This window comes from Humulus lupulus, chromosome 7 (assembly GCF_963169125.1).
Source record: "Humulus lupulus chromosome 7, drHumLupu1.1, whole genome shotgun sequence".
NCBI classification, from domain to species: Eukaryota; Viridiplantae; Streptophyta; class Magnoliopsida; order Rosales; family Cannabaceae; genus Humulus; species Humulus lupulus.
Window position 1 is genome coordinate 208767915 of NC_084799.1, and position 21337 is coordinate 208789251.

Genomic DNA, 21337 nt, shown 5'->3' on the forward strand with positions numbered 1-21337 from the left:
AAAAAAACACTGAGTCCATTCTCTCTCTCGTTCTCTCAACTTGCTGCCATCCACAAATGGTGGCTCTTCGGCCACCCCCGTCTACATGCGCCTCCCAGGCGTCTTCCCCGGTCCCCGAAACCCTAAGTCCCGTGAGCCCCTAGTTGCACACGCCCCCAAGCTCTCTCAACAGAGCCTCCAAAGTTCAGTGACTATGTGGGTTTCTGAAACATTTTGGGCATTCTCCGACCACCTCGAGAAAAATAACCACCACCACTGCATTCCTTGTGCTTTGGGCTTCAAAACCCACTAAAGGATCGAACTCAATAGTCGTCGAAATTGGAATCGACGTTCGCCGGAATCCATGGAGATTCGAGAATTCATGACTCTAATTCGACCATTCTAGGCCTTTCCAAGAGAAACCACCACCACCATGACCTTCCTCGAGCTTTGTGCTTCGAAGCCCAGTCATTTTTTTCCCGAACCACCACCATGGAGTGGTGGCACAGCTGTCATCGTTTGAGCTCCGGCGAGAGCTTTGGCTACTACTATATTTTCTAAAAATTAAAAACAAAACTTTTCAGGACTCACAATGCGGGCCCTAAAATCATTCTTTTAGGGCTCGCAACGTGAGTCCTAAAAAACCTATTTTTCAGGCTCTAAAAAAGAGAGCTCACGCCTCGCGAGTCCTAAAACTTTGCGAGCCCTAAAAGAACATTTTTTCTAGTAGTGAGTGAGACTCTCTGAAAACATTGAACATTTTCGCCACCAAATTCCCAAATAATAATAATAGTCGTCTCTACCCTTTGTGAACTAATAATATAGTCAATATTTTGCTTATAAATAATAATAAGTTGTTCAACCTTAAACAATATTAATGATCAATATACTTATGTACACCTACTACGTACCCACTACGTTGGCGTATTCTCTCATATATAGTCCTATTATATGTTTGGGGGTATGAATTAGTATTATATGCCTAGTACTCAAATTTACATTTGAGAAATATATGGGGGTTGGTTTGCAAAGAATACGAAAATTGAGATGTTTCTTAGCAAATTAATTTATATTAAATAGCAAACGCAGATCCCTAATTCCCTTCACCCCTTCTTTCTTCCCATTTCTTACTTTCTCTAGATCGATCTCCTCGACCATCTCAGCCATCTCTCACTGTGAGATTGAAAATGGAATCAGTAAGCTACAACACTGTGAGTTTCAACACTGAAATAGATTTGACTGTGTCATCATACCAGAGGTTCATCCAAGCTCTACGAGCAGAATTGTATGGTGGAACCGAGGAGCATGGCATTGCAGTGTTGCGTACAAAATCCGATGCGGTCAGAGACAAACAGTTTGTGTATGTGAATCTTCACAATCCAAGTGTCTCCATCACATTCGCAGTACTTACTCTCAACACATATGTGGTGGCCTATCAAGTCGATGGCGAAGAAAAGCGTTGCTACTTCTTCAAAGAAGCTCCTACCGATTCCAAAACCTCACTTTTCCCTCAATCTCCTGAGAAAAAAAGGATTGATGTTGAACTCTCAACTAATTATAATAGCTTAGGAACGAAACTAAGAGAGGAAACTAACTTGGGATTCAAGCCATTAAACGAATCCCTTGAAAAGTTCAAAAGTTTTGATAGCAACAAGCCTACCGAAGATCTTCGTAGGAGTCTTCTAATTGTTATCCAAATGGTTTCAGAGGCTGCAAGATTCAAATATATTCAGCAGAAACTGGAATTCCATGGCTTTCAATCAGAGTTTCCCCCAAAAGGTGATATTATCAGCTATGAGAAAAATTGGAGCGCTCTTTCCATAGCAATCCAGAAATCTAAAGATGGAAAATTTCCAGAAACAATTACATTGCAGAATGAAGACTATAGTCAACGCAAGGTGTCCACGGTTGCAGAAGTGAAAGACGACATGAAACTCTTGCTGAATGTAGCCACAGCCACAGCCATGGCCTAATAAATATCTGTTGATGCCCCCAGTACGTACGACTGTATGCTATTTTCAATATTATGTTTCCCTTTTTATCATCTTCCTACTATATCATATTTGTGATAATAATGTTTTAATATGAGGAATAAAAGCATCAATTTGGGCTTCATTAATTAATAACTTAGTTGTCCAATTTCTTGCTTGGTGTATTAGAAAAGTGAGCATAGTTGACATCGTGTGTATTAGAATGTTTGGTTGCTCTATTTTAATAAGATACGTAAGACTTGGAAAGAGGTGCTGGTTAATTTAGAACCAAGTTTATGTTTTAATTATGAGTGTTGTTATTTGGTACCTTAAGATGTCCAACATCACATTAAGTGGCACCCTATAATTGGTTATTGATACTGCATAATACTTATAAAATTCAAATAAGTGAGACTATATTGGATTGCACAAATAATGCTATGCCAAAATAATAAGATAATAGCCCAAAATAATTAAAGCAAATGCAATTGCCATAATTAACCCGTGTATGTTATTGGAAATAGTAACAGCTAAGAAGTGATCGAATTCAATCAACACATTAGGGAAAAGTTTTGAATACTAAAGGACATCAAGTAAGTCAACATTTTGATTTACGTAGCTACAACATGAAATGACTTGTGATGTGTTTGATAGATAGTAGGACACAAGCACATGCATACACAACTACTGTAGAAAGTCTAAGAGACGCTTATCCTAGCGGACGCTAGTTGTGAATGAAGCTCCAATTGAGCTTATTATTCGATAATATATTGCTTTGTACTTTTAATCCTATCTCTATTTGATAAATATAATATCGGTATTACTCAAAGCCTGTGCGGATATGTGTGATAATTATACTAGTAATGCCCAAAGCCTGTCCGGATCTGTATTAAAATTATACTTACATTGTCTTGGGCAGGCATGCATTCGTTGCGCATAACAAATTCGCTAGAATTGTGTAGAGGACCTGATACCAACAGGATGTTTCGATTTCTTAAGATAGTCATTTGTCCAGTGTTCATTTCATCGAGAGTCACTGTGGAATTTTATTAGAATGGCGTAATAACTCTTATTTTGTAGTGTCATGAAAAAAACATATATACAATGGATGAGATATCAACACTGTGCGTGAGGAATGGGTGGACTACTTCACTGAGTATATGTTGGCATGACTATTGTACTTAGCTAGACTTTCAGATAGCTTATTAGTTTATAGCTAGGCTAATAACTACTAACTTGCAACATATATTCACTATATCTATATACATTTTTTATGAGTTTTTGAGTAATATTTAGATATTATTTCATCATGTATATATATATATATATATATATATTCTACAATATGTCCATCTGCAGTAAATTGTGTAAATACATGATACAATTTATGAAATATAGCAGGGGGAAATAGAAAAAAACTGTTAATAAGTTGTGTTGTCATGAGCTGCTTATATAATTAAAAAAAATTATGAATAGGATGTGTGGAATATAAATGGAAACGTGCAAAGTAGTCGAGAAGAAGATTAAAAAAGACACATTACTCTTTATTTAGATAAGAGCTAGCAAGTAGAAGGATAGACAATCTATGATCGATAGCCTTCTACGACACAGGCAGCTAGCAGTAGAGTCTAACATATTGTTGTCACATACACATGACAATTGAAAGCCTTATATAACTACCCCCTTCACTTTTACAGAATATGCTTGTTTAGGCAGTGCTAATAGAATACTTGCTGCAGAGAGCAGAACATGCCATGGTACATTTTTCAACAGCTCCATTCACAACTTCACCTGCGTCGTCTAGTCACCGAAACAATAGTTGCATAATTAAAATGGAATCTATTGTCTATATAAAAAATGTAAAAGATCGAATAATAATAATAATAACAATAATAATAATGAGCTTGGGGAGTAGGGAGTAGGCTTTACCAAGGTTTTTTAGAGTGGTTATGGCACCGCACACGGAGAATGCACACCCCAACTTGCAGTATTCATTGATAGCATCACCTTGAGTCAAATTACATGCAACTTGCGTCAAAATGAAATCACTTGCAGCAAGTTAACTAAAGAAGCACAATAGAACAAATGAGTTTATTTTACCAGTGTTTTGGAGAGTGTCGTTTGTATAACCAGGGGGACATGTCCCAGAAACGATTTTGCATCCACTTAATGATGCACAACGTTCCCTGGAGCCTCCCGTGAAACGGCAGACATTATAGACATTTCTCGCAGTGGTGTTTGGGCAGCAGCTCTTTGCCTCAACTTGAATTTGTCCCACAACAAGGCTCAGTAAGAGAACAGTCATCATAACAGTTTTGCCTTCCATCGTCTCTTGATTAGCTCACTATCTTCTTAAAAATGTAGTGAATACAAGTAGTTTATATTGATGGAACTAGACTTAGAGATCCCCAACTTAAATAGTAGGTGTTCTACCATTCAAGCTTCACTTGCCACCGCAAACATCACCAGTCATCCTTATCTCAAGCTCCACACACTGGCTACCACAAGCTTCGCCTCCTAGTGCTACTGTCATATTCATAGTTTACATAAACTATCTCACAGGGTTAACACCGACAATATACCTGTAGAGTTCACGAGACTCCCGACAAGTTTTATTACTCATCTCATCACGGATGTAAAGTAATAGTAGTCTAAACGAAGGGTGACTTGTGTCCATTACAGACACATGTGTTGGGCTTAATACATAAACGTTATTTTTATTCCCAACTACGTTGTGTTGTTTGAGTTTGTTCTACGTGACAACGATGGCATATATATATGGGTCTCTTGTTAAAATAGTCTACTTTTATAGTGTAATTTTATATAGATTTTAGGTAAATGATCTCATTTATTAATAAAACTTTGTTATTATCATTTTTGCCCTTAATATAAAATAATACTAACATAAATCAAAAACCTAAAACTATCACCTTCTTCCTCACTCCTATCATTCACCCATCCACAATTACCCACCCCACCCCGCCGCTGCTACTACTATCGCCTCGCCGCTGGTGACCACTACCCATCACCGGCCGCCAGCCACATTCTCAAATATTTAGAAGGTTAGTCTATATTGCTTTTTAATTATTAAAAATGAGATTTGATGTTGTTTTTGTAGATTAAAAATGCAAAATGATTGTTTTATTGGTAGATTGAAAGTATTAGTAATTATACACAATATTGGTCATTGCATTGAGTTTTGTTATACTTAAAAATACAAAATTAGTAAAGTAATCTATATTTATATGTATGAATACAAATGCAATAATTTCATTTATAGTAAAATGGCCGAATTTTAAAATCAATGGTTAATAAGACAATAAATAAATTATGCAATATTTGGCAAATTAATAAATAATTGCACTAAAATACAATTGTAAAACATTAAATGTAATTGCATACCCAAATTAGCATAGTTATTATAATTTCACCAAATTATGCAATATTTGAAGACTCACTGATGTGAATGGCTGTGATGTAATCTATACAAATATGAGATAAATTAAATAATGATTCTCTTAAGGGTTATATTATCCTTACTTTAATTATGAACCATTAACAGAGGATTGAATTATAGGTATTGATAAAATCAATGGATGTCTTTTACATTTAAAAAGTACTTTGTAAATATGTGTTTATAATTGCAAAAATGATGTCTCATATTCTTAGTAGAATAATATTGAGAATAATAAATTAAGAGTACTGAGATGACTCTATCCATAGTATTCAAGGTAAGAGTTGAAATCGGGAAAAATCAATGAAATGACATATTTGGAAGAAATTTGTTCTTTGGGGGCAAAGATGTAATAAAGATAAATTAATTATTTTTTAAAAAGAATCATTTAATTTTAATTATAATTTTTTAAATTTGTATTTAAATAATAAAAATAATTTTATTTTAATTAAATATATTTATTTATTTAAATAATGTTAAAGATAATTAAGATAATCTTTGATAAAATACACTTAATTAATAATTAATAACTGGTTAATAATTTGAATTTTTTATTCAATTATAAAACTATATGTTGAAAAGAGTTTCTCTAGACTTCTTCCCAAGTTTTACGTGTTCACATCGAGAGAAAAAGATAAAATATTTTTTCCCTATACCTTAAAATTCATCACAGACCTGAAAATTTCAAGATCTTATGTATTGAGAATATATTATACAATTATATTCTATCATTAAAATAAATAGAGTTACAATATATTCATATTTCAAAAATACTAAAAATAACTATAGATTAGTGATTTAAAACATTCATTAGTATTGTTATCCAAAAAACAGGCATGGATGACGTGGCAGGCGATTTTAAACACGTGGCTGACACCTGGCAGAGTTCTGTTCGAATATCGACCAGTAAGACATTCCAGGCATGGCAGTTGAGTTTTTCTTACGACCAGCATGGTCGTACATTCTGCATATTTCAAGATGATCTTGTGAAGATCATAATCAATTCCGAGATTGTCTCCAATGACTCCTGATTATCCGATTAATTAGGAGAGAATATCTCTAATCCTCCTTGAGCCTATAAATAGAGAAAGATAGCTTAAGGAAGGGACTTTTGGCTTTTGCTTAATTAAAATTACACACTGACGAAAGAATTAAAGCTATTATATTACGATTGTACTATTTATCTCTCTCAGGTTTGTGAAACTCAGAGAGTCCTTGTTCTTTGATCACTCCTTTGAGATCTCAGATCAATAATAGCTTAAGTGGACGTAGGTCATTACCAGTTCTTAGGGCCGAACCACTATAATTTCTTGTGTCCTTTACTGTTTTTGTCATTATACTCATTCCAACACATTTATCCACATCAAGCGTTTTGACTCTGTGTCAGTTGACCAAAACGAGGGTCAACATTCTGGTGCTTTCATTAAGAGCTTGATACGAAATCGTTGAAACAGTACTGGCGAAAACAACAAAGAAAACTGGGCAAACGGCTGGCGCTGCACCATCTCAACTGCCTCATCCTCCAAACATGGCAGAAAATGAGCTACATTTGGAATTTGATGAGGAAGAACTGGATTCTGAGACGCTGAGAAATACCCTGGGGGTATTGCAGGACGAACTGGCCAATCTGAGGGCCAACCAAGAAAATGCTGCGGAGATTATGGCGTGGCAGCAACAAGAAATAGAGCGACAACGCCAGGAGCTAAGTGAAAGACAGGTGGAGATGGACCGTCGTCAGAGGGAAGCCATGGCAACCCTCAAAGTAGTTATGCAATTGGCTAAGAATCAAGCTGCACCTGCCTAACAGCCTGATCAACCCGCAAATGGGCCACCCCAAAGGGGTCCCAATCCTAACCCGCTGATCCAGCCGTCGAGCCCCCAAAGGCCCGAGCAGCCGCCAATGCCTGAAGAGGATGTCCCACCAAGGGATCCTGAAGCGCAGCCTCCATCCAAGGCCGGTCGAGGCAATCCCTCGCAGCCAAGGCAGAATAGGGTCGAGCAGTAGCCCCAAAGTTCTAGACTCCATAGAGGCGAAGAGCCGAACCCACCAAGCAGGGGGCAGCGTCCTTCTGGCAACAGAAGGAACTCCGAGATAAGCTCTGCGGTCCGGGGCCATATCTTCGGTAAGTAATTAAAGTAGTTCATCATTTCATTGCATGTTTATTATAACACTTATTAGTAGCTCTTAAATTGGTTGTTTTTGTTTGTTGCAGAGAGCATGGGGAAATTCTACAGACTAGAGGTGTTGAAAACCTAGACCAATTACATAGAGAGGAATTTCCTAATTGGTTTTATAATAAGATTTATCATGTTCGACAAACAGGATCTTTGGAAGTACATGAAGAATTAATCTCTTTAGCAAACGGTTCTTCAACTCATGTTGCGTCGTACCCTGGGTGTGTTGTAAATGGAGTAAGATTTTTGTGTTATGACAGGGACAAGAATCGCAAAACTCAAAATAGTGGAGTCTCCGTAGCGGGTGTTGAAAATAGTACTTATTACGGCCAGTTGGAAGAAGTTTTAGTGATGTCATATCTTTCTGGTTGTTCTGTTGTATTATTTAAGTGCAAATGGTTTGACACTAATCGGTCTTCAGGATTAAAGTTTGAGCAAAATATAACGAGTATCAAAACCAGTTCGAAGGCCTTCAAAGATGATAAGTTTATCTTAGCAACTCAGGCTAACCAAGTTTTCTACATTGAAGACCTTAAAAATAAATCTCATTGGAAAGTCGTCCAAGAAGTGCATCATAGAAATGTGTGGGACATCCCACTAGTTGAAGAACAAGCGGAGGATGTAGAAGTAGATGTTATGCATGACACTAGTTCCTCTAATTTCCAATTATTCGATGATCTTGGACCATTGCCACAAATCAGCTTTGAACGTACGGGGGCTCCATTACAATTTGTTGAGATAGATAATGTTGCAATTGAGGAGGAGAGGGAGGAGGAAAAAGAAGAAGAAGAGGAGGAGGAGGAAGAGGAAGTGGAGGAGGAGGAAGTTGAATATGAAGATGATGAAGAGGAAGATGAACACATAGAAACCGATGATGATAGTGAAGATTATTATAGTGATAATTAAGTGGTAATTTTATAATATGTTGAAGTTATTATTTTTAACAATAAATAATTTTATATAGTCATTTTTAACCGATAAATGTAATTTTAATATCGATTAATTTGACAGATATGGCTGATGTTATTGCTCGATCTCACGGGGGTGATGGTGGAGGATGCGATCCTCCACGTGGACCATCAGATATCCCAGCTGATTGTGAACGAGGTAATACTTTACACATTGATATACTCCTTAAATTTTAACAATTAATCCATATTAATTTTAAAATATTGAATTTGCATACAATAGCGCTTCCAAACAAACGTGGACACCATAAAGGATTGAACACGCGGGAAAAAAGGGAACAGTTGGGGCGTCCTCTCCCTCTAGAGTGGGATGTGCGGGGGAGAACATATAAAGAGATCGGAGATTACAGCTCAAATTTCTCAAGAGAGCTCGGATTACTTGTTCGACAGTACACAGATCCGGACTGTACTCAATGGTCAAAAGTATCAAATGCCTCGAAAGAAAGAATACTTGCACATTTGGAAGTAAGTAGTTTATGTATTTTTATGTTAATTCTCATTTTATGTTATATATCATATTTACTAATAAATTTTTGTAAATTAGGATGATTTGTATGATATTGGGTGTACTAGATATGAAGAAGGGCATATGCCTGGGATCTTGAGAGGCATTGATACTTCGTGTGCTAAAAAGTATTTTGACTGGAAGTACAATATTAAAGAGCATTTAACAATTAATGGACCACAAAATCGTTATGGTGGTTGCACGGATACGCAGTGGCAAAAAGCCATTGAATTTTTCCGACGCCCAGAAATTATGGTATTAATTTCTTGCTAAACTTAACTATCTTAATTAAATATATTACTAACGATAACTTTTTGCAGAAACGTTCTGTGGTCAACAAGGAAAATAGGAAGAAACTGAAAGAGCTTAGCTATGGAGGTTCTCAATCAATCCCAGCCCTGCGCTATAAAAAGTTAGTTAATTAATTATTTTTTAGTTTGTTTTTCTTATTTAAATTTAATTATTAATTTTATAAAAATATATGTACGTGACAGTGCAATTTATAGACTGGGGAACTTGAGCCCATCCCGGATAGCTGGATGGATACTCACCATAAATCAGGCACAGGGTGGGTGACAGAGACAGCCAAAAATACTTGGGTACGTTAAGTTTTTTTAAACATTTTTCAAAATTTTAATTGTTTGTTTACAAAACATAATTACATTATACATTGTATCATAGGAGGAATTGCGTGCATATCGCGACATACAGCAGACACAAACAACTGATACTGAGAGTTCCACACCAGTTTCGAGTGCGCCTGAAGATGAAGACATATCTTTGGTACAAACTGTCTTCGGAAAACGACAGGGCCACCAGAAAGGATATGGACGTATCCTTAACATAAGGGACCGAACTCCATTTGATTTTCGTCCTTCACAAACTAGAGATGAAGAGATGTCTGAGATGAGAGAGCGTCTTCGAAAGTTAGAGGAGCATGTCCGGACTCATTGTATCACCCCGGGATCTCAATGTTTCCCACCACCATCCGATGATCCCGATGTTGGAGCACCGACTCAGTAGGAGTTATGTATGAATTTTATTATAATGGACTATTACATTATCATGTTTAAGACAACTCTTTATTTTGATTTAGCAAACATACTCTTATGTTTTTTTATTTATATGTTTAATATAAGTGTTTTAATTTTATTCTATTTTTTTATATTTAATTCAAATTAGATAAATAAATAAGGGAATAAATATTACAAATTAAAAAAAATTCTGGTTTAGTCTATATCGAGGACATTGTCCTCGGTATATACCATTAAGATGACAAATCGGAGTTGGTTGTGCCGAGGACATTTTTCACTCTATACCGAGGACAATGTCCTCGGTAAAACCTATACCAAGAACATCTTGATTGTCGTCGGTAGAAGTTTTGTTCTACCGACGCGGATGTACCGAGGACTTTCTACCGACGACATGGTCTCGGTATAGGCTATACCGAGAACATTTGGGTTTCTACCGATGACATTTGTTCTCGGTATAGGCCTTGTTTTTTGTAGTGCTATAATATATTATTAAATTAATGGTTAGAACAAATAAATAAGTAATTTCTCATTTAAAAAAACTATATAGCAAAATAAGAATAAAAATATATATTTATATTATATTTCATTATTACATATATATATTTGAAAAAACAAAATAATTTAAATGACAAAGTAAATAATTAATAAAAAAAATAAAAAAATAAATTAAATCACATAAATATTTTTAGTGCATATTTTTGCAAACATAATTGATGACTTTTTTATATCACTTTATTTTTATATAAGAGAACATTAAAGTTTTGTCAATAATGTAAATTTAGACTAATTAAATTTAATCCCTTAAATCGAAAATGTAAGATATTTGTATATATATAATGTAGACATACATTTTAATATATAATGCAACAGTAGTTAAACTTATATATATAATTCTAATAAAAAATAAAAAATAAAAAATAAAAAATAAAAAATAAAAAATTTATTTATAAAACCTTCAATCGAGTGTGTGCATGACACTACTACAAAAAATGTATTTCTCTGCGGTTTTTTTACTCAATACACTGCGGTTTTCGAGAGTATTGAAAAGCGCAGTGTATTCGACCGCAGAGAAAAGTGATACGCAAACCGCGGAGAAAAGCTACACTTTTCTCTGCGGTTGTAGTAAGCCAACCGCGGAGAAAAGAGAGCTTTCTCTGCAGTTCTAGTAAGCAAACCGCGGAGAAAAGAGAGCTTTCTCTGCGGTTTTCTTACTAGAACCGCAGAGAAAGCTCTCTTTTCTCCGCGGTTGGCTTACTACAACCGCAGAGAAAAGTGCTTTCTCAATAAAAAAAAAAAATTAATTTCGGTTGAAAACCGAGCATTTTTAATAAAAAAAAATTAATTTTCAATTTTAATAAATAATTATTTTCAATAGTATAACTAATTTGTTAAATTATTATATATACATTTCATATCTAATACAAAATAAATGGCTAGTAATGAATTAAAGACTTTAATCATTCTAACCAATATAAGTTAGCACTTTAATCTTACATACATACAAAAATTTAGTTTTCATAAACAAATGGCATTAATCTGGCTAACCAATCACTTTGTAGTGGTAGTAGATCCTCTTTGACATTGAATTGATTTTTGTCAAACCACTGCAAAATTGAAAAGTTAATATAGATTAGATAATTAAATACAATATCTAGTTTTTCTTAAGCAAAAAAGAGTTTAAAATATAACATACTTTCTTCTTGATAACTTCTGCTGGATTCGGTGCATTTACAAGATCATAAATGTATCTTAGTACATAATAACCACATTCATGACTTTCAGGTTGTTTTGGACAAGAACCTCTCACCAATTTTGTAAATGTGCCGATGTATTCATTTTCCAAACATTGTGCGTATGCTCTACAAAAATTAAAATTAATTAAATACATATTATGCTCTCAACTTTTAAAAATTAATAATGCATACATTACAAATGAAGAACTTACTTTTCCATAACCTCCGTAATTATTGGTGGAGATTTATGATTTTTTAAAGCGTCCAAAATTATGGTCATCCCCCGCATCATCACGAGCACCAACATCCAATGTCGACTAAAATAATAATAAAATATGATTATTATAAAATTAAAATTCAACCATAGTAGTGATAATGTTTAAGTAGTTCGTTCTTACTCAACAATCCAAGGAATGAAATATATTTGGCCTCGTCTATCCATAGTCATCATCCATTTGGCTATAAGATCCACCGTATAGTTTTTACTTTCATCATTGCCAATAGAAAGATGTTCGGTGTCAAAAAATTTATATAATTGTCGTGAATTTGGGTGCATGCTTTCCCAAATGCATCTGTAGAGAATCAATCATTCATATTACATTTTCAATTAATAAATTAATATCGTAAAAAAAAAATTGGGCAGAGTTTCCTCTGTTTCTATAGCATATCCAAAATTAGTAGAACCTATAAATTCAATTCAGACAAAGCATACAACAAACAACATGCATGTTCTCAACCATAAGCCACCGTAGCACACAAAATTCGCAGAACCTACTTCACTAAGACACACATGTTCTCAACCTTCTGTTATCTCCGCAGCACACAATTTCATCTCAGAACTTACTTCACTACGGATGAATATCTAATATATTCAAACTCCTCTAATAGTTTGTAATGACATAACGGATTGATACATACCTCATACCAAACAGCATAGCTGAGGATCCAATATTATCCATGGAGGCTGCTTGATAAACGTCTTCCGAAGTGATGAAGATAGCCTCGCGTTCTCCTATAAACTCCGGGTCAACGGGAACTTGTACAACCCCATCTATTCCTTTATTGGAATAATACTCCTTCACTATGAATTTTAGACTCATATCAATTTTGTCCCATTGGTTATCTGTTAACCAATTTGAAGGTTCTGGTTGAGTTATTTCAGCGGGGATGACTACGTGAGATCCAACTGATGATAAATGTGGGCTTCGAGATAGGGATTTGTGATTAGATGAAGATGGACCCTACATAATAGCATTAAACATATCAGTATAGTGTACCCATTTAAAAATAAAATTTAAATATCTAAGCAAATAATTTTATACCTGACAAGCCACAATTAAATTTTTAGGCCAAGGCAAGAATGTGTCTCGTGCGTCCCCAACATATCGTACGTTACCAAAGGGAATAGGGATCTCAGCTTCTTCTTGTAAGACATCTATAAGCCAAACCCTCGCAACTGAATCATCAAGTACATTTCCATGGACGGTAATTTGGCTACCCATGTTTGGTACAATGAGTACACCTTTAGCCACCACATTGTCAATATTATCAGAACACAAATAAACTTCATAGGTCGGTGGTGGCGGAGACTCATAAATTGATGATCCATCATCTTCATCAAAAGGATAGTCTTCGGTTTGATGAAAATGATCATCTGCGTTGGGGGCAGGTCGATAGACTTCATCACTTGTATTCTCATAATATTGTCCCTCATCAAATTGCCCTTCATCGTTGTATCCACACTCATCGTTTTCCTCATTATATTCTTCATTTTGAGCTAATTCCTCTTCTGTGCTAAATTTATGTCTTTTTAGCTCTTCAATCTCAGCTTTTAGTCGAGCAATCTCCTCTCTTGCAGTCATTGTTTTATGTTTTTTTCCAAACATTTTGGAAACGGTCGCAGTGAACCTACAAAAAAAATCAATAAAGTCCATCAACAAACCAATCTAAATCATTCTTAAAAGAAAACAACTATTATAAATTATCATACCCGCCAGCTCGAACACGACCTGGGTGTTCTGGTGTCCCTAATGCTTGAGTCAAGATGTCATCTCGACCCTGAGCTGTAATTTCGCCACGAATCACTTTTTCTTTGACGTCCTCCTACTCAAGATATTATTTGGTTAAATTAGTTTATATAAATAAAAACAATATATTGATTCTGAAACCTTAGAAAACTTACTATCTTTTCGGCAATTTGTCGGTCTAGCTCTGTCACAAGAACTTTATTTTTTTCACGCGATCTAAGCCAAACTTGATACCTCTCTGGATTTTGAATATTTCGTTCTTTTTTCTGCATTGTACAAGATAATTATAGTTATATGTTGCGATAATATCAACCATTATTTAAACTATAATATCAAATATACTTACCAAATCTTCTCTTATATTAGCCATTCCTCTACGAGAGGTTCGATGCCTTGACTTCATTAGTAATGCACGGTTTTTTTGTTCTTGATGCACTATTTGAAACTCTGGACTTAGACGACTAGTTACAAATTGTAACCATTCTCTCTCGTCAATTATATCGCTATACCTCTTTGGGGGAAATTTGAGTTCTTCCATCATACCCATTTCAGCCAAAGGTTTGATGTACTCGGTAGTGAGTTCACTTTTAAAATCTCTCATTATTTGGCCAGATTTTTTCAAAATCTCACGTTTGAAGGCTTGAGGAATGTTGTGACCACCCTGAGAATATAATTAAGAAAAGTAATTATTAAATTTAGATATCACACATAAATAAATAAATAAATATCATAATGATAATTTCTTACAATGATATCCTCCCATAGACCATCTTTCAAATCTTGTGGGACCTTCCTCCAATCACCTGAGTTGATAGAAATCGTGGCTCGTACTCTAGATCCAAGATATGATATCATGTTTGTATACACATCACCTATTGGTTGTCCCAAATCGTTCCATTGAAGATTTTTCTTGATTCCTTTGGCTTTTTGTTGGGTCATGTAACTCATTCTTGTTTTACCACGACCTTGTTGTTTCTCTTTGTCATCTCTTTTATCCGCCATCTGCATCACACAAATACAAGTGTTAATGCATTATACAAATAAATAATCACAAGTGTTAATGCATTATACAAATAAATAATCACAAGTATTAATGAATTATATAACTTACTAAACATGTTTTCTTCTTTTTCTTATTTTATTTCTGGTCGATTCACAATCGACCCATATTCCTTCTTCGATGTCGGTTCTAAGATAATCACGATCATCGCTATCACTTTCATTATCATGTTCCTGAATATTCTCAACTTGTTCATGTATCGGTTGTCCAACAATGAAACAGTCATGATATAAATCATAATTTTCATCGTACTCTTCTTTTTCTGAGAACTTCCGCTCGGGAACTGATAAAACAATGGACCATTTATCATTAACTGGATCAAGAATGTAAAACACTTGTTTCGCTTGGGAAGCCATGATAAAAGGATCGTTCTTGCTTCCCTTCTTGCTTAAATCAACCAGACTGAATCCAAGTTCGTCAGTTTTAACTCCAGTATTGTTGTCCACCCAAGAACATTTAAGAAGAGGAATACGAAATAATGAATAATCTAGCTCCCATATTTCTTCAACAACCCCGTAGTATGTCATTGTGCCTGAAATTGGGTTTTTATCTTTTGCACTGGCAAAATGCATAGCTTCTGCGACTACACTTACTCCACTATTTTGAACCAGACGCGCATCATCTCTTGACTTAGTATGAAATCGTTTCCCTTCAACAATGTAAGCTTGATGCTTTATTACATCAATGCTTGCTCCAAGAGATATGCGCTTCAACTCAGTCGACAGTCCATGATTTTTTTTCTCCCAACTTCGTCAAAATTGTATTCTTCAGCCACTGGCAAAACGCTTTATTATGCTCATCTATAACCCATTTTTGTTTATTTTTAATCTTGTTTGGAATCATCGACCGTAATAACTCTATGTGATCACTGAAACATAAAAGAAATAACAAAAAGTTTAAACAACAAAAAGAAAAACACTACTCTAATATATATGATTGAAATATATTTTCTACTTATATTATATATGATTGAATCTCGGGATTATTTTGCAACACAACTAATTGAGCTTGATCTAATTCTGCCCTAGACACGGTGGTCACTGTTCCATTCCCTCGTAGTCCTTTATCAACTCCATCTGAGTTATTTCGTGGTTTGCTGATTCCGATTGCTTCAACCCCACTCATGTATTCTGAGCAAAATTCTACTGCCTCTTCCGATATATAACATTCAACCATACTAGCTTCAGGACGATAATGATTACGCACATAACTTTTCAACACCTTCATACTTCTTTCAAATGGATACATCCATCTCGCCCAAACTGGTCCACACAACTTGGTTTCCCTTACTAGATGAACCATTAAATGAATCATAATGTCAAAGAAGGATGGCGGAAAAAACATTTCAAGGTTGCATAGAGTTTCCACTATCTTATAATGCAATTCATCCAATTTTTTCATTTCTAATTCTTTTCCGCATAAATGATTGAAGAATATGCAAACGTTCGTTAAACAATCTCGAACTTTTTTCGGTAATACTGACCAAATAGCAATCGGAAGTAATTGTTGCATCAACATATGACAGTCATGTGATTTCATACCCATCAGCCTCAAATCTCCCATGGATACCAAGTTTCGAATGTTGGATGAATAGCCATCAGGCATTTTCATCTCTGCAAATGATTTACATACAACTTTTTTCTCTTCTCTGGACAACGTGAAACAAGCAGGAGGTAAATATGTGCGTTTACCTTTCTGTTCAGGTGCTAAATCAGTTCGTATACCCATTTCAACAAGATCTAAACCACTAGTTAAACCATCCTTAGTTTTACCGGGAATATCAAGTAATGTACCTATAATACTTTCGCACACATTTTTTTCTATATGCATGACATCCAAACAATGTCGAACAAGTAAATCTTTCCAGTAAGGGAGACGAAAAAAAATTGATTTCCTTTGGAAACATCCACTTACTTTCTTATTTTTCTGCATTTTTCCATACTTGAAATCAATTTTCTCTACTTCTTTAAGAATTTGTTGCCCCGAAAGTGGCAAAGGAGAAACACCTTGTTCTTTATCACCATCAAATGCTTTTTTTTTGTCCCTATAATGATGATTTAGGGGCAAATATCGTCTATGACCCATATAACAAATTTTGTGCCCATTAGACAGACGAATAGCCTTTGTGTTAGTGCAACATATTGGACATCCCTGGTAACCTTTTGTGCTTAACCCTGATAGATTACCATAAGCTGGGAAATCATTAACAGTCCACAACAAAACAGCTTTTAAGTTAAAGACTTCTTTCTTAAAACCGTCATATGCCTCAACACCATTTTCATACAAATCTTTCAAATCATCAATTAATGGTGCCAAATAAACATCTATATCGTGTCCCGGTTGTTTTGGGCCTGAAATCATTAACGTGAGCATCAAAAACTTTCTTCTCATCACTAACCACGGAGGAAGATTGTACATAACAAGGAAGACAGGCCACGAACTATGCCTACTACTTAGAGATTTATGTGGATTTACACCATTGGCAGCTAGACCTAGACGAAGATGTCTTGCTTCAGTTTTAAATTCTGGATTTAAGTTATTAACTTTTTTCCAAGCCTGCGAATCTGCAGGATGTCGAAGTTTACCATCTTTCACTCGCCTAGTCTCATGCCATATTAAGTTTTCAGAGTGTTCTGCACTTCGATATAATCGCTTTAGCCGCGGAATTAAGGGCAAGTACCACATCACTTTTTGAGGAATAAGTTTCCTGATCTCCTTACTCTTGTTAGGTTTGTAGCGGGGTGAATCACATTCTGGGCAAGTGTCCATGTCTGCATACTCTTTACGATATAACACACAATCATTCGGACATGCATGGATCTTCTCATACTTCAAGCCTATGCAATTTAAAGTTTTCTTCACTTCATACGTAGACTCAGGGAAGCAATTATCTAACGGCAAAATCTCTTTAAAAGCAGCTAAAAATTGACTAAAACATTTATCACTAACTCCATTTTCTGCTTTTATGTTGTAAAATTTTACCATCGTTGGTAATCTTTGTTTCAGACAACCATTGAATAATGGTTTATCTGCATCTCTAACCAATTTATCAAATTTTGAAGGATCATCAACAAACTCTTCTTGTGCTTCATCGAGCAATTCCATAGGATGATCGTCAAAATCACTATAACCCAAATCATCAACCCCTCGCCTCCCGAATGGATATGGATTATTATTTTTCAAAGATTCCCCATGCCAATACCATGTACGATAACTTGTATCAAATCACCCGACAAAATACATGATTTTTTATCATGGTAATATTTCCTTTTGTTCCATTACCACAATCTATACATGGACAATGAATTCTTTCCGGATCACTACAATTTGTTTGGCAAAATTCTAAAAATTGGTTGAATCTGTCTTGAAATTGTTGTGTTTCTCTATTCTCAAGAATCCATGACTTATCCATAATGATAATATCTACCTAATTCCTAAGTTGATAATGAAAATAAAATTAGTATAGTAATACTCTAAAATTATGTTCAATTATTAAATTATAAAATGAAATGGACAGAGTTTCATTTATTTCTATGACATATCCAAAATTCATATGTATTTAAAATTTCAACAAAAATAAAAACATTATTATTATATATAGTAACTTATAAAACATGTTCAACTAATATCATCAAAAAAAAAAAATTGGGCAGAGTTTCCTCTGTATTTATAGCATCTCCAAAGTTATCTACCTATAAATTCACATCAAACAAAACATATAACAAACAACATGCATGTTCTCAACCATAAGTCACCGCAGCACACAGAAAATTCACAGATCCTACTTCACTAAGGCACACATGTTCTCAACCTTCTGTTATCTCCGCAGCACACAATTTTATCTCAGAACCTACTTCACTATGGATGAATATCTAATATATTCAAACTCCTCTAACAATAGTTTGTAAATATATAAAATAAATAAAAAAAAATTAAGTAGTAATTACTACTTACCTTAAAAATTAATATTCACCAATTTCAACCTCGAACAAATATTTCAACCTTGAGTGGGAGCTCACACTCAAACAAATATTTCCTACAATAAAAAGTTAAGCATTAGTAAATATATGGTAATTGAATTTATCCTAAAATAATATAATCAACAAAAATATACTTTAAAAAAATGATTACCTAAATAATATACAAAATTATGCAAGAGCACTAATTTTTAATATAAAAAATTATGTAAACAACATTATTCTAATAAAATAATACAAAAATACCCTAAACCGAAATATACATTAAAGAAATCAAGTTTTAGTGATCAATACACGTTTTAAACAATAAAAATGTCCTCCAATCCTATATAAAATTTCAAAAATATTACAAAAAATAACCATATGATCATACATAGAAACCACCATTAAACCCACACAATATTTCTTCATTTTTACCCTAAAACTTCAAAATAACTCAAGATTAACTATATATACATGATTTCAAGCATTAATATGCAAAGAAATGGAAAAAAAACAAAAAGAAATAGCCAATGTGGGTACCGTGGTTGGGTTCGGCGTGGGGAGTGAGCTCTCGGCCGTGACCTTCAACAAAGAAGAAGATGGGAAAAATGAGTGGGAAAAATATGTTTTTGGGCTTTAGTGGGTGGAGACCACCTTTCTCCGCGGTTTTATACCCAAAACCGCAGAGAAATGTCCACTTTTCTCTGCGGTTTTGGGTATAAAACCGCGGAGAAAGGTGGTACACTTTTCTCTGCGGTTTTATACCCAAAACCGCGGAGAAAAGTGTCCCGTTCAAACCTTTCACTGCGTTTTTTTAAAAAACCGCAATAAAATAGGGCGCGGACATTAAATATACATTTTTTGACTCTTTCAAACATTTTCACTGCGCTTTTTATTTATTGTTTAAAAAAAACCGCAGAGAAAGGCTATATTTGTAGTAGTGTGATAAATTGGAACATGTATATTAAGGTTTAGCGGTGACATGTGCATTAATTACTTATATACATTTTTTTAAAGTGAAGTCACATGCCCAACTGCCCACTTATACCTCATTAATTTCCTTTTAAATCTATCTAGTTTTAATATATTAAAAAAAAAAGTCGTCACTGTCTTTAGGGGACAATGGATATAAATTGATCACTAAAAATAATAATAATTTATTTTAATTTTATATAGAAGAATAATTGAAAAATAAGTGTAATTACCAAGAATGAACACGCGCGAGTTATATATGATATAACAGATCGAAGACTATAAAGTTGGTTTATCAATTATAATGTAAAGTAAGACTAAATTTGGAAAAAAAAAAAAAACTCGATAATTCGAACATTTTAAGGTTTAAAACTAAATTTGACTAAATTAAATCGTCTCTATCTGTATTCTTTTGGGAACAATAATTAGTAGATAATATCCCCTTTAAATTAATTACTGTTGTGAATATTTTGGTTATAATTAATAGAAAGGTGTTTAACTTTAAATACCAAAATATGATCCAATACACACCTACCTAGACAGCTACTAGATTATATATATAATTAATGTATATGTGTACGTCCACTAGGTTCCAACACAATTATTACTAAAGTATTCTAATTCATTTCTACCGAATTGGATCCATTCTTATTTTAAAATTGAGTGAGTAGTTGTGAGTACGTAGCTCCATAAATGCACAATCTGTCGTTTATCTATATATATATTATAAATTTATATAACAACGAAAAAATATATAATAAAAATAAATTAATACATTTTCCTGACAAATCAATTTTAAGAAATGTGTAGGAATAGTAAGTACCGTGTGCTGTCCTTCATCAAATATAATTATATATATTTAAAAAAAAAACTTTTAGCAAACAAAGAATGTGGAGACATGACAGGGTGCGGTGACAAGTTTTTTCACACTTTGGGCAGTTTCAACCGGACGTCAAAACAATAAATATAGTGTTAAAAAAAAAAAAAGCACAAAATCAAAGCCAACCTAATTTTATTTAACCCACTATTATGCTGTTAAATTTCAGTACCCCACCAAATAGCAACAACAAAAACAAAAAATAATACTATCTTGCTTTTTATATTAGTATTTAATAATAAATATATATGTATATTATTTTATATATAAGATAAAATAATAAAGAATATATTTTATGTTGTGGTTGAAATGGAAAAAAAATATGGTACTTAAATTTATTAGTTTTGTTGTTGGTGTAACACCATATATAATGTTTTGAGTTGGAGATGACCTAAGTTTATGACGTTTTTTGTGTGAGAGAGAAAAAGTGGGTTTGTGTAGATTTGTGGAGATTGACAGTGTATTTCTGGCATTTATTTTGAGAGAGAGAAAAGAGTGGGTTTGAGTTTGTTTCACATTTTTGAGTTCCCTTTAGGCGTTTTAGATATATAACAAAGCGAGTTTGAGTTATTAATTTTTGGCATGAGTTAAGGGAATGACATCTATTTTCCGGTGGGTTTTTTC

The 21337-nt window shown here is 34.1% G+C and overlaps 2 protein-coding genes across 2 annotated transcripts; one reads left to right on the top strand and one right to left on the bottom strand.

Annotated features, from left to right (window-relative positions):
* The first annotated feature begins 1166 nt into the window (after window positions 1-1166).
* On the top strand, window positions 1167-1952 carry LOC133792703 (ribosome-inactivating protein gelonin-like). The gene has a single exon (XM_062230606.1). It carries the CDS (start codon window positions 1167-1169, stop codon window positions 1950-1952), a length of 786 nt encoding a protein of 261 aa, XP_062086590.1.
* Window positions 1953-3472: 1520 nt separating this feature from the next.
* Window positions 3473-4445, bottom strand: LOC133789344 (thionin-like). Its single transcript, XM_062227199.1, has 3 exons — window positions 4050-4445; window positions 3879-3956; window positions 3473-3749 (listed from the first exon to the last, which is right to left on the bottom strand). The coding sequence occupies exons 1-3, from the start codon at window positions 4273-4275 to the stop codon at window positions 3658-3660; spliced, it is 396 nt and encodes a 131-aa protein (XP_062083183.1). The 5' UTR covers window positions 4276-4445; the 3' UTR covers window positions 3473-3657.
* Window positions 4446-21337: the final 16892 nt, after the last annotated feature.

What these genes read in the sequence shown, in the direction of transcription:
- LOC133792703 (XM_062230606.1), top strand. Translation starts at nt 1,167, where the DNA reads ATGGAATCAGTAAGCTACAACACTGTGAGTTTCAACACTGAAATAGAT.
- LOC133789344 (XM_062227199.1), bottom strand. Translation starts at nt 4,275, where the DNA reads ATGGAAGGCAAAACTGTTATGATGACTGTTCTCTTACTGAGCCTTGTT. An exon ending in CGACACTCTCCAAAACACTG is followed by an intron (nt 3,957 to 4,049) that starts GTAAAATAAACT and finishes ATTTGACTCAAG; the next exon opens with GTGATGCTATCAATGAATAC. An exon ending in AACCACTCTAAAAAACCTTG is followed by an intron (nt 3,750 to 3,878) that starts GTAAAGCCTACT and finishes TTCGGTGACTAG; the next exon opens with ACGACGCAGGTGAAGTTGTG.